This window comes from Leuciscus leuciscus, assembly GCF_965113295.1.
Source record: "Leuciscus leuciscus genome assembly, chromosome: 5".
NCBI classification, from domain to species: Eukaryota; Metazoa; Chordata; class Actinopteri; order Cypriniformes; family Leuciscidae; genus Leuciscus; species Leuciscus leuciscus.
Window position 1 is genome coordinate 11,647,277 of NC_138729.1, and position 27,460 is coordinate 11,674,736.

Below are 27,460 nucleotides of genomic sequence, written 5' to 3' on the forward strand. Positions count from 1 at the left end.
AACCTATTTAAAATATTTAAAAGAACAAAGGGTTTGTGGCAGTTGTTTTGCACAAGGTTTGATATATACTGAGTCTTTACAGCTTTAACAGCGTCCTAATAATTAGACAAACAATCTCTTAAAAGGTTTATGCAGGTTTATGATTATGGGACGTGTCAGCCACCGCCTCCCTGGGGCGAACGTCCTTCTTTGGCGCTACAGAACCTCACTGTGAGTGTATTGGGCAATCGGGTAGCTGTCCATGTCTCTCTCATAGGTGGAAGAGATGAAAGAGAACAATAGGTTACTATCGTAACCCCGGTTCTCTGAAACATCGAGTGGAGAGATCCACCAGCTTTGCCCCACTTGCCGCATGAGAAGCGAATATACTTACTGGAGAAAAGCAGCGCTGGCAAGCGTTATATGCCCTCAGGTAAGGAGGTGGGGCCTTACCTGGCATTGGCTGTGCGCTTCTGTCTGTCTAGCCAGACTTGGTGCAATTGGATGCTTCTGCAGATGTCAGGTACGGATGCCCTTCCCATTATAGGTGGATCTCTCTACTAGATGTTTCAGAGAATAGTACGATAGTACGATAGTTACGATAGTAACCTATTGTTCTCACAATGAATTCTGTAACATTGTACCATGATTTTTTTTGTAAAAAAAAAAATATATATTCGTCGTTGCAAGTCATTGACACACCATTTCTAACTTTTCCATTGCACAAGCTCAGCAGAAGAAGCTGTGTCCAGGCCCCGGGGAGATCAACATGTTTGCCTTCACCAACAGATATAAATCCAGCACGACGCTGAGGACAAAAAATCGAGTGTTTTCATCAATAGAGGTTTGTCTCCACCTTGTGGCTGGAGAGAGTAATGCTCCAATTTCATTACAACTAGTCAGGCGCCCTTTTCGGAGTTCTGTGGCCAGATGCACAAACTTAGCCACTAACGTTAGTTAAGACTCTCTCTTAAGAACTAATTCGGCACATGCAATTAGTCAAAAGGTAATCAGTCTTCTTTTTTTTTTTATTCAAATGAGACCGATCTACCTTTTTATGTAACTGACTTTAAAAATTTAGGAACAGACTTGAAGATAACAAGTAGATGACTTAATTTTAAGACTAGTCTAAGCAGTTTATGCATTGAATTGATTTAGACCAAATTAGGGCATTTAAACCATAAAGAAAAGGTTTAATACCTTGCATCGAATAAGAAACACATCTGCGAGATTTTCATACTTTTCCTGCTCCTTGGAGCCTTGTGCCTGATTGTATTTTTCAATGAAGCCTTGTGTTGTTTCAAAGGGGTTTCTATAATAGGAAAATGTCATAGTCAATGTCAGTTTAATAATTATAATAGTTCATTTTGGCGTCAGCACTGCAGCAAACAATAAAACATTTGCGATTCATTTGTTTAAATACCTTCTGACACTGGAGGTTCTTGCAGTATCAGTTTCTTCGGCCCTTTTTCTGAAACGTTTTTTTAAATCCTTTTGTTGAGACTGAGAAAGTATTCCTAAATAATGTTTGACAGGAATTTTGAGTATTGGCATACTGATGCGTTCAGGTTCAGCACAGTCTCGCACAACGCAAAAAGTCCACACACACTGCATGTGGCAGTGACGTACCTCTTCGTGGTTGAAGTGTTGCCTTGGCTAACGTTACCTTGTTAACAACAACATTTTGCGTATCATATTTTGAAGGAGCCACATTCATTGCGATGTAATAAAACCAAAAACAAATCGTCAAAATCTCGTGTCCTATCGTACCTATGAAAGCCTATTTTTGTCACCTAATAAAAATGCTTTGGTAAATCATATGACATAAAAGTCATAATTATTAGACGAAAAGTCAACATCATTACATACTAAGTCATATTTTGACATATAAGTAGTAATTATTTATTTCGGAATTATTAATTGCATTAATCAGAATTATTAATAATTAAATATGAATGTAAATGATGAGTTAAAACGTTGTGACACGAAAAGTAGATTTTTTTTCATCATTTTATGCCGTAATTTTACTTTTTATTTTTCAATAATTACTTCTTAGTTTATCATAATATCGACCTTTTATGTATGCATATGTATCTGCTGCAGTTCTCCCCAGAGTCAGAAGTTTACATGAAAACACTGTATATTTCCCTCCATTGTCAAAATCTAACACCCGCGAAAACACAGATCGTTAGCGCCTATTTTACCGCAATGTTATGCAAATTAGCTCGCGCACGCTCTTACATTAAGTACAGGATTGCTCTCAGTTTAATGCACATCTTAATGATTGAAAATGACTTATTTTAAAAACGTAATTCAAAGACTGAATGTCTAGTTTGGCAGTTAGTGTACCCTGTGATTCTATAGTCTGCATTTATTTTAAACAGACAAATAATCATCAATTATCTTGTACTTTTGACAATAAAACAAAAATATATTAATCAGAGTGTGGCTTATTTTGTTTACATTTTAAGTGTTTTTATGATAAAAATGCAATACCCCACCCATTGGTATCACTATGGTATTTGGTACGGGGGCCCAGCAAGATGGTTTGTACCCAGGGCCCAAAATTTGGTGCTACGCCCCTGTATGTATGTCATAATTATGATTGATGAAAGCATGCTATTTTTTATTGTGACGGAAATGGCCTATAGACAAGATATATACAACAATACATTTGAACACAGAGCGCCGCTGGTGTAGTGGTATCATGCAAGATTCCCATTCTTGCGACCCGGGTTCGATTCCCGGGCGGCGCATTAATTTTTTTCTCTGTAAATCTAAATATTTCACTGACTTTTCCTAGTCTATTACTGTTATACCATTCTAAACACTGCGCATACTGTAAATACATTTCTATTTAATGTACAGTGCGGTGGTCAGACGCATTTTCAAAGCTTGCTTTTTTTGTGCGCTTTGTAGTTCGTACGCGCATGCGCTCTTGCATTTCCGGTCCGGTTCCTCCGCCATCTTATGTCGCCTTTCCATTGTTCATAACTGGAGTCAGCCGAGGCGGCATTTCACATTTACTCTCATTATAACAGGTTTGGCGGAGAACAGAGAGGGTAACAACACTGGAAAGAGCGAGACTGGAACTCGAGATCATCTCAAATATACACAAGAGGATTTTCTCTCAGGGTTCGTTGTCTTAATTCGATCGGGAAAATATGATGGACGACGAGCAGCCCAAGACCCTGTACGTATATCGGCATTGTACGCCAACACGTTAGACAGAAAACTTCATATCAGATCAAGTCATTCATACCATAGCTTTTTAAAAAGCACTTTCCGTTTAGTCATTTTGCTTAAGTCATTTCTAGCCCTTAACAGTCTCGAGTGTGATGCTAAGGGAAATGCAACCACAAAGCAGACGTGTACATTTTCTGTGTCCCAAACAAAAGCTCTGATTGCTGGAAGAAGAGATTCACTTTAACGTATATTTAGCGCTCAAGACCGTTAAGCACAGGGCAGTCGTGTGATTTCAAAGAATTTCGTACATCATGTGCTAGTTATTGAGTTAATTTAGATAATTGCAGCAGGCCTGTTGAGGCCACAGCAGGGCCGCTCTCACACACTGCTGTCTGTGTTTGAGTGTGTGAAGTTGCCTTGTACTTACTGAAAGCTCATTGTCGTTAGGGAAATGCTAGACAAAGAACCCGTCTAGTGTATTCACTGACGTATTTGTAAAGCTTTACTTCTATAAATGCAGCATGCTTATTCAATTGACACGTCGCCAGTGAGTACATGCAGGATAAAAATATACAATTTGTCCATATTTTGGTCATATCTGGCTTTTCGTCCCTCGTATCCGACAGCGCAAGAGCTTTTGTTGCTGGTCGCGCGCTGCCTGTGCGCTCGTGCGTGCTTCTGTTTTGTCATCTCTTTGTTTCAAACCTGTATACATGATAAGCAGCTCATTGCTGGATGAGGTTTTTTAAGGTTAAGTAACGTCCCGTGGGTCCTCATGCCTACCTAATTCCTTTGTAATGTAGATTAGTTGGATCATTGTAACTCAGGTGCTTGAAGATGGCAAAGATTGCACTCATGGACCCCCCTGTAATAACTGTATAAAATTATAAATTTAAATGCATCTTCTATTCAACCCGTCACTCATTGTCATGTCCATATCCCTCTTTTTTGCAGGTATGTTGGAAACCTGTCACGGGATGTGACCGAGGCCCTTATTATGCAGCTCTTTGGTCAAATTGGCCCCTGTAAGAGCTGTAAAATGATTGTGGATGTGAGTATATAATTTGCTTATACAGCAAGTTGTGTGCTAATGCCGTCTTTCAGCATTTAGATAAATGCATCTTTTTTTAATATATATATTTAGCATTGATATTTTTTATTTCTTGCACCAGTAACTTGTTTTTCTTGTTTTTCATAAGCATCTCGATACTAGTAGAGGTGTGAATCCTCACTTGCCTCATGATTCGGTTATGATTCCAAGGGTAATGATTTAATTCTAAAACTATTCTCTATGCATCGCTATGCATCTTTTCCTTCAATTTATTAATAATAATCACTATAGTAATAATTACAATAGTCTCTTTTGTTATTTTATCTTTGTTGTTAAAAATTAGAACAAAGATGCAAATAACAAAGTAGATACAATATAAGAAAAAAATTGATTGAACAGCACTTTCAATTTTTCATTTTATATCTATTTAAAGTTAAATAGTAAGAAATATAGAAATTGAATTTTCTGATTTATAAATCACTGTAGTTTTTAGTGTTAATTACAAATAAATGGATTATTACTAAAGCTACAAAAGTTATTCAGTCAAGATCAGAGAGTGATTCCATCTTTTATTTTGTTGTTTGATTAACATTAATGACAGACAGCAGCAGGTTTATTAAATTAAGACCTAATGCATGGATCTAGGACTGCTTGCATTCACTTAAGACATAACCGACTGTTAAGTGAATACTCGCCAAGACAGATATTTTGAAATAATTCTGTGTAGCTCACCATTCAAGCACAAGCATCTCAATGCTCTATAAAAAATATTATATTACACAACTCATATATATATATTAGTGCTGTCAGCTAAAGATGCCCTATATATATATATATGTATATGTGCTGTCAGTCAATAAAAAAATGTATATATACACTCACATTACAAGGTTTCTTGCAGCAGTTACTTAACCAGTAGAAAAGACAAGGGGCTTTTATCTGATACTTGTTTTTTTAAGACGAAATGTGCCATAAAAATTGTCAAGGCTTTCATTAAATAAGTTAATGTAGTCTAATCGCACTAATTTCCCTTCAGACGGCAGGTAACGATCCATACTGCTTTGTGGAGTTCTTCGAGCATAGGCACGCAGCGGCCTCACTTGCAGCCATGAATGGGCGTAAAATAATGGGTAAGGTAAGCTATCGTATCTACAGGGTGAGTTGGGCTGGGACGGGAGGGTGGAACAGTTCAGATCTTCTGCAAACTTTGTGAAGTAGAATGCCTGTATGCTGGATGTGCAATGTGCACTGAGAGAGAGATTTTGACATTTTTCATGTTGACCAGAGGTTTTTCACTTTTTTTCATGTTTCAGGCCGTGTAAATCTCATTATAGTTTACTCAGATTTGCCAAAATAATGATTAGAGACAATGCTACATCATTCATGAAAAGATTCAGCTCTGTGGCCTGACCTTGTTGACCCATGCTTTTGTATGTTCATTGTTCGATGAATCGCTTCCTTGAAATGTGAATTTTATGCTTAAGCACAGGCAAGAAATCCAGTGAAATTGACTTAACGCACCAACCATTACCACTTATTTTTGTTGTTGTACGCAAGACACATTCTTATAGTCATATCACCTGTATAGCTTTTTAATTTTATGCTTCAAGATGTTTTCATATACACTACCATTCAAAAGTTTGGGGTTGGTAAGACTTTGATGTTTTTGACAGAAAACATCTTATGCTTACCAATTCTGCTTTTGTAAAAAAAAAAAAAAAATTTTAAACAGTAAATTTTTTTTTATATATGTAATTTTTTTTTTTGTAATTCAGTTTTTGCTACGAAGATAGCCACTGAAGTTGACATGGCATTAAATAAAACTATACTATTCAATTTATTTCTGTTATGGCAAAGCTGAATTTTCAGCATTGTTACTCCAGTTTTCAGTGTCACATGATCCTTCAGAAATCATTCCTAAATGCCGATTCGATATTTTTTGTGGTATCCATCAATTTTTTTCAGTATTCTTTGAATAGAAAGTTCCAAAGAAAAATATTTTAATCTTTTATAAAAGTAAAAAAAAATTTGGTGTCACTTTTGATCAATTTAATGCATCCTTGCTGAATAAAGTATTAATTTCTTCCAAAAAAGTTATTGACTCCAAACTTTCGACCAGTAGTGTGTATTCGATATTATTCTTTCAAATATCTAGAATTTGAATCCACAAGTCTATTTCCAATAGATTATACATTAGAGGCAGATTAAGCATCTTATGCCTATTCAGTACAAAATATTTTATCCTCAACAGGTAATGAAGGACCATTTGAGGAGTAATACAAGTTGGTAATTTCACTTGTTTTGTAAGTCCCTTGTTATTTGGACCTTTTTACTACCAAGATTGTTTTGCTTGTTCAAATAAGTTCTCACTAGGACAGCTAAGTGTGAATTGAGTATCGTCAGGTCTCCCTCCTCTCTGCTGTACATTCAAACATCCATTTTGTTAAGGAGAGTGATTTATTGTCAGATAAGTAGAGAGCAGCGACTTGAACATGTCTTTATCATATCTAACATTTCTTTCAATCTTTTCCTCCCTATACCCTTCTCCTAGGAGGTAAAGGTGAACTGGGCTACATCACCAAGCAGCCAGAAAAAAGACACAAGCAGTGAGTTGCTTTTCATGTTCCTCAATACCTAATGAAGGCCAGATATCATCTGATTAATAGACTCACTAATTTATACCCTCTGAATTATTAGAAAGTAATTCTTCAATCCAAGTAACTCTTGTCTGGTGCTTTTTAGATCACTTCCACGTCTTTGTTGGAGACCTCAGTCCAGAAATCACCACTGATGATATCAGAGCTGCCTTTGCACCCTTTGGGAGGATATCGTAAGTGACACGATGCATTTTAAATAAAGAAAATCCCTTTTTGCACACTCAGTGGTGAATTCAACTACTTTGAGTCATTGAGTCTGTTTAAACGACCTTACACAAAACTGGCTTTAGTGTACAATTATGTAAATGCATTTGACTGTTTTGCCTTTTTATCTCTCCATCTCTCTCTCTCTCTCTCTCTCTCTCTCTCTCTCTCTCTCTCTCTCTCTATCTATATATATATCTATATATATATATATATATATATATATATATACTCTTTTTTTTATTATTAAATATGCAGATATCTGATTATTTGCTTTGTTAAATAGTGTAGGATTTAAACTCATAGAAATGGTTTTCTGGCACTGTCAGTTTTCTCTTTTGGTCTTATTTACACTTAAAATTGTTTTATTTAGTAACAAGCGTTTTTTCGATGGCCAGCAGTGTTTTGTTTTGCACATCATAACATTTAATGACTTTACCCTCAGTGATGTTTAAAAATCATTCTATCTCAAGTATTTCATTGGAATTTTTTGGAATTTAAATGGTCTCTCTTCTCAACACTTTCAACTTTTGCTCTTTTTTTTTTCACAGAGATGCACGTGTAGTGAAAGATATGGCGACGGGGAAGTCAAAAGGCTATGGTTTTGTTTCATTCTTCAACAAATGGGTGAGTCACAATTCCAACATCAGGAAATGCAGGTTTTTAACTTAGCAGAACCAGGGTGTGTGAAATCCCAGAAGCTTTTGCAATGCTGATGTTTTTGCACTGGTTTACAGGATGCAGAGAATGCCATTCAGCAGATGGGAGGTCAGTGGTTGGGCGGCAGGCAGATCAGGACTAACTGGGCTACAAGAAAACCCCCAGCGCCTAAAGCCACCTATGAAAGTGAGTATTCATATGCATTTGCCAGACATCTCCACTATTATTCATCATCAGGAGAAAACTAGCTGTCATCATGAAACCCCTACCTAACTCATGCTAAGATGTTAGTTCTGCCAAACAGGAAAATTCTGTCATTTACTTTAACCTTTGTTGTTCCAAACCTGTATGAACATCTAGAGTGCTCCAAGGCCGTTGAGCTCCAAGAATGAGACGAGCAGCATTAAAGTGGTCCGCAGGACTTGGTGTTATATTAGATGTTTTCACACAAAGCTTTTGTTTAATCCAACTCATTCACAAATTCAAAGCTCATTCTGTTGTATTATGGCATGTCAAAACATGTCACTCCATGTTTGACGTTAATGATTGGACTTGCAAGAACATGTTTGCCATTACGTCGATCCTGTTGCAGTGGTTTGATACAAGGGTATTATAGAGGAACTGTATCTTTGTTTTTAAGGGTGTATGAACTTGAAAAGTACAGAGACCTGTAAAGGTTAATCAGTATTTCTTTAATCAAATTCACAGCAAACACAAAGCACTTGTCGTTCGATGAGGTAGTGAACCAGTCCAGCCCCAGCAACTGCACAGTTTATTGTGGTGGAGTCACTACAGGCCTTACAGGTGAGGGTTTGTTGGACTTCTCTGTGTAACCCTTTTGAATGCAAGCTAATTCTAATGGAAAGTCATTTTTGTAATGTGCTCCTCTTCTCTTTTTGCTGTAGAACAACTCATGAGACAGACCTTTTCCCCCTTTGGCCAAATAATGGAAATTAGAGTGTTCCCAGACAAAGGATACTCGTTTGTGAGGTATGTTTGTTATTCAAGTGAAACGTGGTGGTAACACGTCCTAACGGCAGAGGATGATGTAACAATCTTCATCTCTGTAGGTTCAACTCTCATGAAAGTGCAGCTCATGCGATAGTGTCTGTTAATGGCACATCCCTAGAAGGTCATCTAGTGAAATGTTACTGGGGTAAAGAGACTACGGACATGGTGACCCCCATGCAGCAGGTGCAGGTACCCCAGGTGAGCAGTAGTATGTTCTCATCCCCTGATTTATTCAAGAAATGTTACAGCAAAATATTAAAAGTTGTAGTGGAATTCATGCTTGTGAAGTATTGTTGCCAACATAATGAGAATAAGCATATGTAAATGTTAGGCATGTGATTTATGTTCTGTATTTTTCTGATCTTAAAGCAGAACAAAGTTGGTTTCGCCGCACAGCCATACGGCCAGTGGGGACAGTGGTACGGCAACGCACAACAAATTAGTCAGTATGTCCCTAACGGCTGGCAGGTACCTACTTACGGCGTGTACGGACAGGCTTGGAACCAACAGGGCTTCAAGTAAGTCTACAGATCTTCATACCTCCATTTGCAATGAAGAAGATTGCATTTGAGCAATTTGTTGATTCTGTCACTTCAAAAATCAATTGTAAAAAGTGTGAATAAAAAAGATTAAGTTTTACTTGCTTTTTAAGTATAAGATACAAACTAAGTCCATTATAAGCAGTGTGCTTGGTTACCTGGTAAGTGTCTATGCTCTGGACATCATATTTTATTAAATGTAGACCAGGTAATGCTAATTTTACTTGCAGTACACAGTGAATATGACCGTGACCAACTGGAAATAGCGCAGCATAGTTTGAAATCAAGGATTTTAATTTTGTCGGTGGTGCGTGTCCAGTGATGACTGGACAAATAGAATTAGAAAGTATTATTGTTGTAGCCTTTCTATTACTAATAATACCATTTCATATACCTTTTGTTTACTTGCTTCAAACATTTGTCAAATGATTTTAAACAACTGTACAAGGTAAAAAAAGAATGAAATCGAGGAACAGGAGCTTTTGCTTAAATGCTGGCGCTGTCAAAGTCAGTCATGGCGCTGTCAATATAGAACTCCTGCTTCTGACACTTGGTGGCCAATGCGGATTAAAAAATGGCATGTATTAGTCGACTACATGCATGTATATTTTTCCATAGTTGTTCAGCTCAAATATCACGTTTTAATTGCTAGAAATTGCTCTGTGTGCTGTATCTACAATTGCTGTTTTCTACATGGTGTTTAGGGGCATGTGAATCTGAAATCAGTGTTACCACACAATAATCAGTGTGCAAAAAGAGCCGTTTCTGTTTGGTTATTACAACTAAAATGTTTTTTAGCATTTCAATTTAATTAATTTGGAACCCCCTCCCCCCCATGCAGTTCTTAAACTTTTGGAATAAAAATAAATTGTGGTTAATTTTGATATCAATACTCCCAGTTTAATAAAGTCTGAAGACATGCAGCATTGTCAATTACAGCAGAAATACCACAAATGATCTTTGAATGTCGTGTTGGAAAACTTTTTAACTCCCAAATATGATCAATATGAGGGGCCACCAACCTAAAATGAAAATGTTTCTGGTATAAAAACCCAAATATATACAATATATATAATTGCTCTCTTCTCTTCCACCAACTATCAGCTACTTTGTCTTGTAGTCACTTACAGGCTGGCGCTGGGTGGACTGGTGTGAGTGCTGTGAGTAACGGAGGCGTGGTGGAGCCTGCACAGGGAGTCAATGGAACCGTGCTAGCCAACCAGTCCAGCATGGGCACTGCAGGATACCACACACACTGATGGGGCGTTGAACATCTCTAGCACTCTACTGCGGCCGCAGCAGGGATCTACACACCACCCCCATCCCATTCTCAAACACCTTTCAAGATGCCTGGCATGGGGAGGGGGTGTGCCATTTTTTTCCCCCTGATCCTCCCCACCCTCCACTTGTAATTTTCCTTGATTTTGAGACTTTGAGGCAGATCTTGCTCATCATGGTGGGGTCTCGAGTTGCCCTACACTGGGATTAAACCACACACCCTGATACACAAGCATATTCAGACACATTAACACACCCACATAAATCCACAAGTCTTCGGCCTGGTGTCCGACTGACTTATTCGGAGAGGACTATGCCATTTTTAACTCAAAGTACTATAAATGAATAAAATCAACAATAACTGCAACTTTTCCATTTTGCTTTTTTTTGGGGGTTGTTTAGAGCGATTTCAGCTGCTGATTTTGTAATATATGAAGCTTTGCCTTTTCTTTTTTTTTTGGACTTGCCATTTTAAAAGCAAAATAGTTTTGTTGAGAGGAGCGACGACACCAATGTTTCACCAGTGTGAAATGTCAACTTTTTTTTGTTTGTTTATAAAATGAATAAAATGGATGTCAACTGTTGTATTTTTTTAATTAGACATTCAATTACTCAAACTAAACCAATTGCAGGGATGACTGCCACATTTTTTTCCTTGAAGGCAGATGAATATTGCACAATATTAATACGTTTTCACAAAAATTTGATGTTACGCAAATTTTAGGTATTTTAAATTGTTTTGCATTCCACTTTTTTTGAGGGCTTACAAGTACAGTATACCATTCTGTATGTAAATAACCAAACTGTGTTTAACTGTTGGGACGCTATATAAAGATAATTCAGATGTTGATTATGGATGCTTGCTTGCTTGCTTTTTTTTTGTAGGTGGGATGGAGGGAGGGAGGATAGGTGGGTGGGGAATGGGCTTGGGCTTCATTGCAACTATTTGGCATTAGCGGCGCTGTTAAATGCTGGTCCATACGGTTTAAGGATTCTTCCAGAGAACTCTTGGAGAAGAAGTTGCTGACTCGTGCTGCAACAGACATTTTGTTAGAATTGCGATGAATTCTGTATATAAAATCGAAACGTTGAATTTTTTTTTTTTTTTTTAAATGAAGTATTTAGTATCAAGACGAGAAACCTGAATGGATCAGAATTTTGCACTGTTGCCCATTGGAGTTTTAATACACGAGACCAATTGTGTTGCCTTATTTGAGTTGATTTCATTTGAAGAAACTGATGATCATTAAACATAGGCAGTGCCTACGAATAAATCGAGACCTTGTGTTTTGAGGATTTTTTTTAAAAATAATGTTCATCTTACAATTATGTATTCTTGCTTTGTCCCATTAAAATGCAGATGCAAACAAACATTTCTGCCTGCCCTGTTGTCTTTGAGCTGGATTGTCTTTCACTACCTTGTTCAGACACTAGGGTTACTAGTTTAGGCAAAATGATTGGTTGTGGTGGAAATGAGTTTTAATTTGCTTAAATGATAAATCATTACCACACAAGAAATACAGTTTGTCACAATTTTTTTCCTTTTTAAAAAAAATATTTTTTAGTAATGTAAGAGATATGTTGGTAACACTTTACAGTAAGCTTAATTAGTTAACAGTGAGCATGAACTAATAAAGAACTGCACGTGCACAGCATTTATTCATCTTTGTTAATGTTAATTTCAACATTTACTAATACTTAATTAAAATCTTTTTAACATTAGTTAATGCTCTGTGTGAACTAACATGAACAAGCAATGAACAGCTGTATTTTTTATTAAGTAACGTTAACAAATATTAACAAATGTATTGCTCATTGTTAGTTTAAATGTTAGTTAATACATGAACTAATGTTAACTAATAAACCTTATTGTGAAGTGTTACCGATGTGTTTAATATGGAATATCTAGGATGAAGGTAAAAGAAAATCTGTTTATAATTGTATCTGAAGTAGCAAAAATAAAGAAATTGTAAAAGGTTTCATTTTATTAAAAAAGTAAAAAAAAAACATTATTATTTTACATAACTACTTTTTATCTTAAAATGCAGAAAGAAAATAAACGAGTCCGCGAAACTAAGAAATAATTATATTTCCAAAATGTTAATGAGTTTAGAGTTGCTACTGGCTTTAGTTCCCAGTATGCATTTGATTGGTCACCATATAGCCAATCGGAAAGCTCGTTACAGCCGCAGCAGAGCGTCTGTATGTAAGGAGGAATGGCGACGGTTGCTGAGTCTCTGAAGTGAAATCCTCCGTAGGATCTGACCACTGAGCGTCTGGAAAGCGCCCTTGTAGAGGTTGGCCCGTCTCCCATCATCATTTACTTCATTGCATTCATTCACTGTCACACAGCTAAGGTTAAACTCGATGTCATTTCAATGCTATGTCAATCTATACTGTACTACTGTGGAATTGCAGGAACATGTCTGACATTTTCATGCGATTTGTGCGAAGAATTTGTGGAAGAATTTGAAGAAACATTTTAATAAATGTTTTATGTTTTTTTTTTTGCTATTTATTATTAAAATTTACTTTATGAAGTGTGTAAATCATTGTTTTACTAAGACCTATGATGAGGGTTATGGTCGATCATTTAATCAGTTTTAATCATTTTAATTGATCCTCATTCATCATACTTAAAGAGTTAAAGTCTTAGATTAGCCAAATACAGTACCATGGTACCACAGTACCACCGTGGCAATACAGTATGTTTTTATTTTATTAATTTTTTTATATTTTTTTTATATGTGCTATGCCAAGATTGCCAACAGGGTTTTTTGAACATGTAGCCTACAATGGTATTCTTTGAAGTAGCATGCACATATCATGGCATTCAGTGTCAAGGCAACTTGATACTATCATACCAGGATAAATTGTCTCTGAGCAGGAGCATTTTTAGCCTTTCATCAGTACTATTGCACACCCAACCCCCGCCCCGCCCCCATATATATAAAAAATACTGTTATGTAAATTATGTGAATTGTCTTTACTTACAGTATAGAGTCATTCATTTACAAGTTGCATGCAAATGAAGTGCTGCTTCATTGCTGACAAATTATAGAAGGCAACATTTTTCAAATTTTGTTTCCAACAATAGATTGGTGGTAAACATTCACCTTATTCAGCGCTCTTTTTGTTTACGGTCTTTTAAAGTATCCTGTTACTTTTTAGAGGTGAGAAACCACTTCAAACGATTTAGCGTTGTGTGTGGGAATTGTTTGAATGATTCAAACTGAATCACGAACAAAGTCAGAGCTTTTTGCATACATTTACATTGAATATGGTAATCTCCACCATCAGACAAGGATTTTCCAGTAATTTTTTACTGGGACAGCGTTTATTTCACTGGGGTTTGTGCTCCTGTAAAAAGGGTCTAATGATTCCACTGCACTGTATCGTGGTAGCGCTACAGTTCTTAAACAGTATTTTGCGTAGGGCTCCCCCCTAGTTCATGAAAAATAAAATTGTTCTCTGTATCACTCTCGGTTTCAGTGTGTGTGATAACAATGGATGGTCCTCTGGTAAATTCTGGAATGCCGCTGGCGACACAAACGGTGGTTTCTCCTGTCACTCAAACCTCCAGTAACTTAAGCGGGAAAGTTCGGGACAAGCGGAAGACTCCTGCGTTCTTGTCCAACTTGGGCAAGGCTACCTTAAGAGGCATCCGCAAGTGCCCTCAGTGTGGTATTTACAACGGCACTCGCGGTCTCAGCTGCAAGAACAAGGCCTGTGGAACAATCTTCAGGGATGGAGAACATGAGACGGGACGTTTGAAGAAAGGGGTGTCTGAAGTGGTTCGAGTTGTGACGGACAGCGAAGGTGCTGGAGGGCCTCAGGTATTCTCTGTGCGTCAGCGGGGACGTGGCTCAGAACAGCGAGGCTTTGTTGAGTTAGTCCTCACGGATACAGCTATTACTACCGCAGATGGAACCTTGCTGACCCGTGTCAACCTCGGTCGCTGTTACATGCCCTCTTGCCAGCAGAACGAAAACGAGTCGACAGTTGAAGGAACCAATCAGCAAACATCCAAAAGTCCCTGTACCCATGTGAAGCAAGCAATGGAGTGTCAGACCCAAGCAACTCCTCTGCCACTCAAGAGCTCTGTGCTGGAGGCCCTGGTGGCCACTTCCCAGGCCAAGGAAGAGTTGTGGAGGCTGGCTACAGAGACACCGGGACCCTTAGTGCAGAGGGTCTCCAAAGGTACCCTAATAGTGAAGTGCCAGCCAGGTGAAGCCCACCCTCTGGGACTGCTGCATTTGACGGTAGGCTTATCTAGTGTTAAAGAGAAGACTGAGGGTACTGCTCCCTTTCGCTGTGCATGCTACGCACCCAATGCCAAGGGGGATTTGGGGGCAAGAAGTGGGGGTCATCCTAATGTCAAAGAACAAGAAAATTCCCATGAGCACAGCTTACCTGAACATTGCCTGCACTTCTATGCCTGCGTTTGTGCCTTCACGAGTGATGAGAAGCTTGCCACTGAGTTTTCAGCTTTCCTCAACTACAACATGAATGGTAAGTCAACCATTTAGCTCAGGGGTTTCCAATCCTGCAAGAGTATTACTAGATTTAGGATTTAGTAGATTTAGGATTTAGTAGATCTAGTATTACTAGATTTCTAGTAATTCTAAGGGTATGTTTACACAACAAAAATGTACTAAAAACTGAAGTTTTTCTTTTGCGTTTTTTTGTGTACAGATGACAACGTTGTGAAAACGATCCCTGTTCACACGTATATGCATGCCAGGCCAGTAGTTGGCGAGGTGACTTTGTAAAAAAAAACTATATGCCTATAGACTGAACACATAATGCGCATGCATGCGCGTGACGTCACTGTTTTCACAAATTTGCATTTTTGTAGTTAAAGTGCCCCTATTATGCTATTTTAAAGTTTCTTAATGTTGTTTTGGAGTCTCCTACAACAGGTTTACATTCATCAAAGGTCAAAAAAGTGTTTAATTTCCTCATAATATACATTTGCACATCACCACATTTTTCAGTGATTCTCAAACGACTCGTCAAATGAATCAATCTCTCTAAATCCCTCCTTTCCGCTAGCTACTCTGCTCTGATTGGCCAGACAGCTCAGTCTGTTGTGATTGCGTGTCCTGAGGCTTCCTACACCTTAAAATAAACACAGTAACGAACAATGACGTTGTGCGAGCGCGAGTCCGATGATGAAACACTGGAGGAACTAGTTATTCAACCAGAACCTCCATCGCAAGGACGACTCGAGCAGGACTCAGTGTTTCTCAGTGATACACTACTCAGTTTGAGGTACATTATGAGATGTTGCAACTGTAATTCCTCACCATCAGCATTAACAAGTGCATGTCCATCAACAAACTGATTATTTTAATTTATTTACTGAGTATTTTTGTAATATATTGCGGTGAACACGTGGAAACTGTATCAATAACAGTGCATGTATGCAATGTATACATTAGCCGAGCTCTAGCGTGAATGACTGATGTAACATAAAAACTTTTGTAAAACCAAATCTTGCTCCATGCTTAATCTTTCCTCAAAGTAGTGAGAGTGACAGACAATCTGCATTAATATACACAGTTATAGGTAATAGTGGCCCACAAACTTAGCAGATTAGCAGAAGTATTAGAAGCCAGTTAGCAGGAGACCTACACAATATAAAAGTGTTTTGAACACCATCTTTCGAGAGCAAGCGGTTTGCGAATCCTGCATTGAACTCCGAGATTTGAGAAGCAGTTGTCAGTGAAATAAAGGGAACACAGCAAAGGTTTAGGATTATACTGCTGTGATATCATGGTAAAGATGAATTTTAACCACTGATTCTTCACATGCTTGTCCTTGGGCAGTGAAAAAAAAAAAAACCCAGCTTTACCTTCACATTGTAGAGCACAGCGTCTTCTTGACATGATGCCATCCAGTATCCACAGGAATCAGCTGCCAGTTTGAGGTTCAAGTTTCCCCTGGTGTCTGAGCGTGCAATAATTGGGCGGGCAATATGCTAATGTTTTGTCTTGACGTCACAACGAAACGGCTTATGACTCGTTTGGAAAACAATTCACTTAATTGACACTTACTTTTGAAAGACAATAACTTTATATACGGTGCACTTTCAGATTTAAAACTTTGCAGGATGTTTTCATTCACTTAGAGCTATGTTACACACTAAATGAAAGGTCATTTTCAAAAATCCATAATAGGGGCCCTTTAACACAGAGTTAATAATGGTATCAATTTCAAAAACTTGCATTTTGAAAACGGTTTTCAAAAGTTTAAATTTTCTGGCCCACAAAATGCAGTAGTCTTGTAAATGAATGGCCAAAACACATAAAATGTTTTCTGTTTTTAGTTGAAAGCAGGATCGTGTAAACAGCCCCTAAGACCTTGGGTGCATCTCAGTTTCCTAGTACTCCGGCCACTGATCAGGGAGTCGGCCATTTGAAGAGCTGTTTCAATCGCAATATCCTTATAATGCTCTGGAACTTTCACTCCCCAGAAAATCCCACAATGCACTTACTGGAAAATACATCACATTTTCTGAAGCACAAGCTTGCAACTAATTGCACAAGCCACCTCAGTTTGGGGTCTAGAAATTAGCATTGTATTGTAATACATGCTTATAATAAGCTTTACATGTAAATATAAAGATAGATTTCTATAGCTCTGACTGGTTTTAAATAGTAATTTCTGCCTCCCCTGAAATGAGGCATAACATTGACATTACCTGAGCAGTTGAGTTAAAGTCCCCCTGTAGTCAATCATTTTATCCCTTAAAACTCATCTTTGATCACCAAAATTACATATTTAAAAGTTTTTTCCTCGAAAAAAAATTCTTCATGTCTTAAAATTGCTTTAATGTAACTACACCTTTGCTTCATTTAGTATACATGGTTCTATGAATATGCAAAATACTCAGCAATAGTGTTGACTTATGAATTTGCCTTATGGTTTGTCTTAAAGCATATTAAAAACACCACATAGACATATTAACAACATTAAAACCTTGATTTTCACCACAGGGGGACTTTAAATATGCTAGAATACCCCGCTATTACTTAATGCTTTTTAACTGAATATACGAAACAAACTGTTTGCTGAAATAATAACATTAACAACAACAACAAAATAAGAACGCTCGGTTTATGCGTCAATTAGATGTACATGAAAATTGCATTAGTTTCTATAAGCACTTTTTACTTCAGAATCCTCATTGGTCCAATACATTTTTATTAGATCAAATAAAGTTATGTGTATCATTAAGAACTAACATGATCTAACTATTGACAAGAACATATTCATAAAACACTAACCATAGTGGAAAAATATGTGAGAAGTTATTCATTACTTCATGATACCTGAATTAGAATGCAAAGCATGTATATGGTTATACAACACCTCTGACCCCCTGAAATTCCCTGATGGCAATAACCTAATTTGAGTACACAATATACTGATTCACGAACTAGGAAGCTGATTGACACGCACCCCTTGATTCAGGTGTGTTTGAGTAGGATTTGAGCTCAACTCTGCTGGATGGATGGTGGCCCCCCAGGAGCAGGATTGAATACCTCTGATTTAGGTTGCCTGCATCTCCATCCACATAAGCTCTATTCTGAAAAACATAGTGCAGTGGTTGTTAATTCTGGTCCTGGTGACCCACCACTCTGCACATGTCTCTTATCTCTAACACACCTAATCATTAGATCTTCAATAGTGATGTGATAAAATATATTTAAAAAAAACCCCGAAACATCTCACAGTGAAGCACTGTAGTGTACTGGGAACCCCTTGTGCAGGTTTCGAGAGTCATTCACTTATGATAAGAATAAATCATAATACGAATATTTACAAGTGTAGTTTTGTGCACGTCAATTTATATGAATCCCCAGTTCACAAGCACTTTTTTTCCCCCCAGAGTCATTTATTCATACAGTTTCATGACATGACTACATACTTTTATCGACTTATTACCATATACATGTGGTTTTTGTAGCACAAACTGATTTTTTATATGAAACGATAAAAAAATGGCTGGGTCTTCTGGGATGTAAAGGCAGCTTTTCTACCTTTTCTGACCACAAGATGTCGTTAATATGCACCGTGTTCCAACGCTTTGAGTAATGCACCATTTGAGAGCCTTGGTGCTTCACAAAGCTTAATTTTACCATCACTTATCATCAGCTCATTAGGAGAGATCTCCATGATCTGAACTGAGTGTGACAAATAAGACAGAAATACAAACTGTGCAGAGCGGTGGGTCGCCAGGACTAGAATTGAGAACCACTGACCTAGTGAACCTCCTTTCTGTCTAGGGCCTCTGTCCCTTGTGATTGACTTTCCTGCAGAGTTCAGCTCTAACCCTGATAAAACTCACCTGCCTGTAGCTTTCTAGTAATTCTGAAGACCTTGATTAGCTTGTTCAGGTGTGTTTGATTAGGGTTGGAGCTAAACTGTCCAGGAAAGTGGGTATTGAGGGCCAGAGTTGCCCAGCGCTGCTCTGTGGCAGAGTTAGACAACACTTCTCCTGGTCCAGCACACCTAAACCAGGATTACTTGAAAAACATTCAAGTGTGTTGTAGCAGGCTTGAAACTGAAGTCTGCAGGAAAGTAGTCTTCCAGGGTTGGCTATCCCTGCTCTAAGGTTGCATCCTAATCCAAAAGTGACAGATTTGGAAAAGCTCCATATAGGAAGTCAAGTCACCTTTATTTCAATAGTTTGTTTCGGCTGTACTGCATATCTAGAAGAAAAAAGTCATAGTTCCTCTTAAAGCTACACTGTGTAATTTTTTTTAAGTTGATTCTTTGCAAAAAACACTTTGTTCTTTCAAAATGATATGTGCTCATTAATGTGTAATTACTTCTACCAACTAATCAAGTATTCTTGTAAGCGTAGAATCTGCCATTTAGAATACATACGAGCGAGTCGCTCGAATGGCGGCAGCCATGTTGCGCCTCCATCTTGAAAATACATTAGCCAAAGAGGGACATACCTGGAAATTCAAGCTTCACCTTTCGCGTTTTTACACTCAGTGGCACCGTGACGAATGAGAGGGGGAGATTACTCACGACTGCCGGCAGATTTGAAATAATACTGCCACCGTAGGAGTTAAAACGCCCTCGGAATGGGAGGGGCTAGAAGGTAATATTCAGTTGGTAGTCATATACAATTTCTCTGCTAGATGGGAGAAAATCCTACACAGTGTAGCTTTAAGTAAGTTCAGTGATGGAAGCAACTTGTACTGTTCAAAAATAGTGCTCCTTATGTGAAGTGCACACAGGAGACTTGACTGAATTGTTTCTGATCATTTTTGATGTTACCATGATACAAAAGGCAGGAGAATGCTGAGAGTGCTTCTTGGGTATAAAGATATATAGATACCTCCGGTGCTCTTCAGTCAAGGGATCCACATATATCTTAAGACCAAGGTCTGAGGCACTCAGGAGGATGAAGATTAAAAAGCCTTTATTAATCCATGGCTAGTCTCATAAAAACATGCCTACGCGTTTCAGCCAACAAGGCTTTCATCAGGGCTTGAATGCTCTGCTATCTAATTAGGTATACACAAATATATAGTAGATGAATAATTGGTCAGACTTTACATTTTAAAATACTTTTTATTGATACTTCTTGGTACTGAATGAAGCATATTAATATATAAAAAATTTCCTCTTGACAAATTTTTTTGCACAGAGTTTATCACAGTCAGTTCTGGAATTGCCTTCTCCATTAAGGATACATGCGATGCTTCTTTACGTGTTGGCAAGAATTAGCAATCTTAGAAGAGAGTTTCTATTCCTATTCCTGCAAGCATTTGTGTGTAGTTAGGTTTGGTACAGGTCTATATATATGGTGCCTGGAGTGTTTTTCTATGCATCAGAGATGACTGTCATCTGTTATTGTCCATATGTTATGTGTCCAGGACTGCAGGACAGGGCAGATGCCACAGCATTCAGTATATCTCAGCAGCACATTGAGCCCTCCATCTCTCATCGTTCCAAGAGACTCAAATTTATGGAGTCGTCTATGGGTAAGTTTCTCTGACGAGCCATCCACAGATTGTCTCGCGCCCACTGTTGCCAACTAATTTCAGTGGAAAGTAGCTAAAGTCTGCTTGAAATGGCTAAATGTCATTGGATGATTAGACGATGATGCTAATTAGCATGTTAAAGGATTAGTTCACTTCAGAATTAAATTTCTTGATAATTTACTCACCCCTATGTCATCCAAGATATTCATGTCTTTCTTTCTTTAGTCGAAAAGAAATTAAGGTTTTTGTGGAAATTTTTTGGATTTTCTCCATATAGTGGGACATCAACGGATATCAATGGGTTGAAGGTCCAAATTGAAGTTTCAATGCAGCTTCAAAGGGCTCTATACGATCCCAGAGATTTAGTCGTGCAAAGACTAAATCAAACGCCTTTACAAAATAAATAAATAAAAGGTAAAACAACGATGTTGGACAATTTTGAAGTTTGAGGAGAAAATGAGATGGACTTTTTCGCCCTACATTTTCCGCCTTACCTTTCCAACGTGATTACGTAATGCATGAAGTCGTGGACGTGCAAGATGAGCATTTGTGGTTAAAAAGTAAATAAATAAATAAATAAATATATATATATATATAATAATCTATCAGATATGGTATGATCGTTTCACTAGATAAGACCCTTATTCCTCGGCTGGGATCGTGTAGAGCCCTTTGAAGATGCATTGAAACTGCAATTTGGACCTTCAACCTGTTGGTTCCCGTTGAAGTCCAATATATGGAAAAAAATCCTGAAATGTTTTCCTCAAAAACCTTAATTTCTTTTCGACTGAAGAAAGAAAGATATGAACATCTTGGATGACATGGGGGTGAGTAAATTATCAGGAAATTTTAATTCATAAGTGAACTACTCCTTTAATGACGTGATTGCATTGTATTTTTATTCTGCCTAGTGTTAAAGCCACACTAAGGAACATTTTTTTACCTTAAAATAATGTTTCCAAAATCGTATCAGTGGTTCATCAAGTCGTAACAGGGTGAAAGGCACTTCTGGATTCGCTTTGCTGCCCTATATCTGCTATAACCATACTTTGCAAGTTTGCCAAACCGGGTCCCGTTTCTGTAGTTCGAATGAGACATAAGAAAACTACAAATTTGACTTGCTTTACGTCAAGCGTTACAATAGTCATTATTTAGTTTTTCTTCGTTTCTGATGTCACAGTACATCATACTGAAATCATGCAACATACTCTACCTTGTCTGTGGACATCGTTCATTCCAAACCCGGTGCTAGATAAACAGCGTGCGACAGTAGGCTGCGGGCGGCTAAATTATTTACGACAGCGGTAATGGACAATTCCGCTTCCAACCTGTAGGGCGACCGAAGAGGAAAAGTTCCTTAGTGTTGCTTTAACCCTTTACATCTATTTACTTCTCTGTTCTCACATACTGTATTTTAATACAGATGAATTACGAATAAAGCTGTTCTCATTTACACATTTTTCTGACAACGAATTGAGTATGAAATTCTAAAATCCTTATTTATTTTGATCTGATAGAATCACCACAGACATAAGTTAAAGACAATGGCTGTGCTGTGATTCTGGTTATATGTACGTATATAAAATGATCACTCATAGAGAAGGTTAGAAATTATAAAATGTCTTTCTTAATTTTTTTCACCGTGCATAAACACCATCTGAGTAACAAACCACAAGAAGGATATTCTGTTTTCAGTCAGTGATGATTAAGCCAAATATTTTCTATGGAAAATAGCTATGGTTTGTCCAAAAAGTCGCTAGTTATGTTGCTAGGTGCTTTTAAAAAAAGGGGTGTTCAGCTGGAATGGAAAAATGTGTGACATACTTGCAGCAACTACATACATTTACATAAAATTCACCAGAATGTTTGATAAACAGACACATAAGGAAGCAGGGGATTTTGTGAATGATGGATATTTGAATTTTGAGCTTTCTGTTTATGCAAATTCTGTGTGGGGCTCATAATGAATCCTTCCTAGAGCCTCTTCTTTTCCACCCACTGAGATCTGTTGTTGATGTCTAAATGCTGCTGTTATGTTCTGTGGTTGCTGACCACCTCCTCTGTAATCTGTATTCCTTTTATTCTTTGGCTTTCTGGAACTGTCACTGTTTCACACAGCTTCCTCTGTGTCCTCTGCTTCTCCTCTGGCTGTCAAAGACACTTCTGCTCCCACCCTAAACCAGCGCAAGCCCACTCACAGAAAAAACTCCAGTTCTACTGGAATTAAGAACCCAGGTGCTCCAAATATTTCCTCTTACACGATTTTGCTTTTCTTTATTTTCTTTTCTAGCACTCTGGCTGTCATTGTTCTTTAGCACTGTTACAGATGTTGAGAGATTTATAATCACATTACCCCTTTAAGTTTGAAAATATAAATGACATACACATGGCTTTCATTATCATAATCTGTAGTTTTTGATGTGTGTCGTCGGGTGAATTAAACAGGAAGCAGCCAGCCGGTGGATGAGACACATGTGTCATTGGGTTTCCAGCAGTGGTTAGCCAGTGTTACAGAGCGGATACATCAGACGATGCACTTCCAGTTTGATGGTAAGAAAACATTAGGGTGACTCTCACAAAGCCTGTAAAAAAACTGTTGTCTGGGTCATATTTCACTTCAAGATAAAAAAAGAAAAGAAGATAATTTGCTTTTCCTCACATTTTTATTAATCATTTTGTAGAGTAGAGTAAAAAACTAGAGTAGAGTTTTTTTGTCGAAAAGGTGCATTTCCATCTTGCTCCAACCAAAGTGAATTGAACACCTGTGACGTCGTAATTACAGACATTCCAGGAGAACTTGAGTGCAGCATATATTAGGACAAGCATATATTAGGACAATTAAAGGGATAGTTCACTTTGAAATTAATTTTTGGTATGTTTTAGCTTACCTCAAGGGCATCCAAGATGTAGGTGTCTTTTTTTCCACAGTAGTTTCAAATTTGTATATTTTTAGGTCAAACCGTTCTTGTCTGTCAGTCATATAATGCAGGTCTATGGTCACTGTCTCAAAGAGCATGCACAGAGTCCAAATTAAAACAATTCCCCGTCGTCCAAATTAAACAATTCCCCATCGTAAGTACACATTGATGGCCTAAGACACGAAACGAGCGGTTTGTGTGAGAAAACGAACAGTATTTATATAGTTTTTACCTCTTATACACAGCCATGTCGAAGTGATCTGATCTGACGTGTACGCAGACTGGTGCATAGATATATACACACTAGATGTCGCCTTGTCTACGGCAGTTCATTGGAACGAATGTCTTTAAGGCGACATCTAGTGTAGATATCTATGACTGACAGACAAGAACGGTTTGACCTAAAAATATCAAAATTGAAACTACTGCGGAAAAAAAGACGCCTACATCTTGGATGCCCTTGAGGTAAGCTAAAACATACCAAAAATTTATTTCAAAGTGAACTATCCCTTTAAGATTTCTCCTATATTCACAGTTTTTCAATATTTGACAACATTTTTATGACAATTAAGCACAATAATGAGAATCATCCTACAGTGATTTTTTTATTTTATTTTTATGAAAAGGGCAGAACAACAAATACTACTATGATTTATATATATATTTAAAATAAGTCATACAAGAATATACTTTTTTAAAACTGAAATTAGTGTAAAAATAGAATAATTAAAATAAAATAAAAAGTACAATAAGTCTAAATGGTCATAAAATATTCAAAATATATCAATATAATCTCTTTTTCACAAATATCTAATCATCCAATCACATGGCAGAAAATCTATGTATTTAGGCATGTAGACATGGTCAAGACGATCTGCTGAAGTTCAAACTGAGCATCAGAATGGGGAAGAAAGGTGGTTTAAGTGACTTAAGAGACAGGCTGGTCTGAGTATTTCAGAAACTGCTGATGTACTGGGATTTTCACATACAACAACCTTTTTGTATCAGATTTTCAGATTAGAATGTTGAGTTAACACTGAAGTTGAAGTTTGATGTGAACAGGCAAGCCAGAGCCGTTGGTGTTCCACATCCCTCAGTCTTTCTTCAATGCCCTACAGCAGCGTTTATCATTGGGCTCAAAAAAAAGAAGACTCCCCAACTACACCACCAGTAAGTGTAATATGTGTAGCCATTGATCGTGCTAACAATCTAATTCTTATTAGAAATCTTGTTACATCTTGTTCTGTCATTTCTGTGTTTTTAGCATTTGTGCGTGATGACGCTTTGCCTCTGGGCCCTTTCTCTAAATACACCTGGCACATTACCAACCTGATGCACGTGAAACGAATCTTTGACACACCAGAGGTGTGTACCCGGTTTCTGCATTTTCAGATCCTCACTAATGGCCATAGCATCTGTGGGCAGTCTCTAAATGAGGGCACTCTGTTTGAACAGTTACCTCTGGAACTCACTCAGAGTTTTGTGAAGAACAGTGACGGCTCCTATTCACTGTACCGCTGCCGGGAGACCCCTCCTGATCCTGGATCAGACACCAGCCACCATTCACGCACCAATAAGCCTCTGGCCATCAGACCACTGGAGCTACGCACCTTCCTCAGAGTGGGTAAGTGGATGTGTTCAGTTAGGGGCTGTTTACATGACACAGTTTTCAACTAAAAAATGTAAAACTAAAAACTTTTTATGCAGTTTGGCTGTTCATTTACACAACAGTGCTGTTTTGGGGCCCTGAAAACACAAATAAAAAAAAATGGGTTTCAAAGTGCATGTTTTTGAAAACTGTACCATTATCGTCTCCATGTAAACTATAAAAATGCAAATTTGTGTGAACACTGACGTCATGCGCCTGCGTATTACGTGTTCAGTCTATAGGCATGTATTGTTTCTTTACAAAGTGACATCGCCAACTACTGGCCTGGCAGCATAATACAGCTTTTTTTTGTCGTTTTCATAGATTCATGTGAACGGGGAACGTTTTGACAATGTTGTCGTCTGTAAGTGAAAAAACGCAAAGGAAAAACTTTTCCGTTTTGGTACAATGTTGTCATGTAAACATACCCTTTGAATAGAATCGGATTTATGGGTTCTTGGATTGTGCCAAATCACATTCCCCTTTCAATTCACATCATCAATGGACCCCAAAGTGATTCCATTGGCTAAAATAACTTTCTATTTGATTCCTGATCAAACATGCTACAATATTGCTTGTTGTTGGCATGAAAATGTATCATATGCCTTATTAATTATATATCACATGATATGACCAAAGCAACAAATGGTCAAACCATGGTAATTTTACATTTTCAAACATTTCTTCATAATTCATAGGTTAGCAAGATTTTTGCTCTGCGTGTTAGATATCATAATACCCAATTTTCTCTTAAAATATGAGATTGATTTTCAGTTTTCAAAGCGGAAATGTTTTAGGTGCCACAACAGAAAGATTCTACATTATATTCAATACAGTATCCAGATATATTATTACACCACTTTCTGGAATACTTGATTCTGTGGAAGCCCATTTCAGCCACATAAGAAAAAAAAAATCATGCTTTGGTGGAAACTGACAAGCCAAAATTATTATAAGATAATATTTATAATTAATAATTACTATGATGTCAGATTCATAATTATTTTGTCTCATAATTTAATCTATTTCGACTATGACTTAGTATTTCATAATTTTGACTATCTCATAATTATTTCTTAATTTCTAAGAATTTAGATTTTTTTTTAAGACTTATGATTTTGACTTTTTATGTAATGACGACTTTATATATATATATAATTATAATTTATTTTTATTTTTATTGATTTTTTGTGATGGGTTAGCATAACACTGGCATGAAATAAGACATGAACTATCGCCATTTAGTATCTGAGGAAGGCACTTGGAGGTGTTTCTACCAGGGGATAATTCGGCCTGGCTCCAGCTTTGAGATATAAGGTGGCCCAAGTGAAATTCCTGGTGGAATTCGGATACCATCACTCAACTGTGTGGTATCCGAAAGTAGGGTGTTTTGAAAGTGCCGACTCTGAACATCACACCAGTTTTGAAATTGGTTGTTATTTGGCGTGGGGCCAGGATGGGCCAAGCTCCTGACAGGAGCCAGGCCTGGGGATAGTTATCACTCCAAGTATTCTGCTTTACTGTGTAACTAAAACGCTGTGGTATCGTCCCTCAGGGACCTGTGCTGCTGAGCAGACGGAGCCAGTGCCCTTTGTGATCGAATGGATTCCAGACATCCTTCCGCACTCACAGGTGGGAGAACTGAGGATCAAGTTTGAGTATGGCCATCAGCTGGGAAGTAAACCGGAGAACTGCAAGAGCTCTGCTGGGACAGAGAGGACTGAACAAACAGTAGCAGATGCCATCCCACAACAGTGAAGAACCACTGTAGAAGACTCAAGACACTCGGTCACGAAATTCCCAATTTATAAGGTGCTTCTCAGAAAAATGTTCATTGTTAGAAACTGCTTAAAGGTTGCATTACAGCACCGGGCATACAAATGTAAATTATTTATATAAGTGTACAACTAAAATAATCTTGTCAACATATGTTTTGTGCCATACAATATTAACTCGTTCAAGATTTCCACATTCCTTAATAATGGAATTTTAGCACAACCTTTTTACAATCACACTCTTCATACTGTAGAAATCGTGTGGTTTAGATGTCCTGTACTAATGACAAGTGAAAAGTTCCTGTTTTCAGAAATCATGTAGATTTTGATACCTTTTAGTATTTATATGAAAATAATAGAGAAACAGAATTATTGACACAATGCTGTATTCAGACTGATGAACTAAATCAATGTAAATATATTAAAAGCCTTATACTGTTAAAGGTTTTTCTGGTAATAGATTATAATATACTAACACATTTTTTTAGACACAATGTTCATGCATTAAGTTTGGTCTTAATTGTCCAGATACTTAATATACCGG

The 27,460-nt window shown here is 37.6% G+C and overlaps 3 protein-coding genes across 12 annotated transcripts in view; 2 read left to right on the forward strand and 1 right to left on the reverse strand.

Annotated features, from left to right (window-relative positions):
- The window catches only part of tmem232 (transmembrane protein 232), a 39,838-nt gene extending 38,261 nt beyond the window's left edge, over positions 1-1,577 (reverse strand). The window contains exons 1-3 of one of the 3 annotated variants that reach the window (XM_082171448.1): positions 1,403-1,577; positions 1,180-1,291; positions 682-787 (exon numbers count right to left, since the gene is read on the reverse strand). In XM_082171448.1, coding sequence (XP_082027574.1) covers positions 682-787; positions 1,180-1,291; positions 1,403-1,533 — 349 coding nt within the window. In that variant the 5' untranslated portion in view covers positions 1,534-1,577. Of the gene's footprint in view, positions 1-681; positions 788-1,179; positions 1,292-1,402 lie in introns of those variants that run through there. The other 2 variants (XM_082171449.1, XM_082171450.1) reach the window with 2 other exon arrangements.
- A 1,358-nt stretch (positions 1,578-2,935) lies between these two features.
- Positions 2,936-11,938, forward strand: tia1 (TIA1 cytotoxic granule-associated RNA binding protein; the record flags this gene model as incomplete). 6 transcript variants are annotated; one of them, XM_082169539.1, is made up of 13 exons in its annotated part: positions 2,936-3,172; positions 4,120-4,216; positions 4,365-4,427; positions 5,253-5,351; positions 6,768-6,822; positions 6,959-7,046; positions 7,629-7,704; positions 7,815-7,923; positions 8,446-8,541; positions 8,643-8,727; positions 8,808-8,946; positions 9,118-9,266; positions 10,408-11,938. In XM_082169539.1, exons 1-13 carry the CDS (start codon positions 3,144-3,146, stop codon positions 10,544-10,546), a joined length of 1,224 nt encoding a protein of 407 aa, XP_082025665.1. In that variant the 5' UTR covers positions 2,936-3,143. The 6 variants fall into 6 exon arrangements, with proteins under 6 accessions (XP_082025665.1, XP_082025666.1, XP_082025669.1 ...); XM_082169540.1 differs by having other exon boundaries at positions 9,121-9,266; XM_082169543.1 differs by having other exon boundaries at positions 10,392-10,532.
- An 837-nt stretch (positions 11,939-12,775) lies between these two features.
- cUnh2orf42 (chromosome Un C2orf42 homolog) lies at positions 12,776-27,359 on the forward strand. Of its 3 annotated transcripts, XM_082171443.1 has the most exons (9): positions 12,776-12,862; positions 14,058-15,077; positions 20,468-20,575; positions 22,694-22,810; positions 23,021-23,125; positions 24,556-24,663; positions 24,758-24,858; positions 24,949-25,117; positions 26,697-27,359. In XM_082171443.1, exons 2-9 carry the CDS (start codon positions 14,072-14,074, stop codon positions 26,897-26,899), a joined length of 1,917 nt encoding a protein of 638 aa, XP_082027569.1. In that variant the 5' UTR covers positions 12,776-12,862; positions 14,058-14,071; the 3' UTR covers positions 26,900-27,359. The 3 variants fall into 3 exon arrangements, with proteins under 3 accessions (XP_082027569.1, XP_082027570.1, XP_082027571.1); XM_082171444.1 differs by lacking the exon at positions 22,694-22,810; XM_082171445.1 differs by lacking the exons at positions 20,468-20,575; positions 22,694-22,810.
- The last annotated feature ends 101 nt before the right edge of the window (positions 27,360-27,460 follow it).

What these genes read in the sequence shown, in the direction of transcription:
- cUnh2orf42 (XM_082171443.1), top strand. Translation starts at nt 14,072, where the DNA reads ATGGATGGTCCTCTGGTAAATTCTGGAATGCCGCTGGCGACACAAACG. An exon ending in CCTCAACTACAACATGAATG is followed by an intron (nt 15,078 to 20,467) that starts GTAAGTCAACCA and finishes TTATGTGTCCAG; the next exon opens with GACTGCAGGACAGGGCAGAT. An exon ending in TACTGGAATTAAGAACCCAG is followed by an intron (nt 22,811 to 23,020) that starts GTGCTCCAAATA and finishes TGAATTAAACAG; the next exon opens with GAAGCAGCCAGCCGGTGGAT.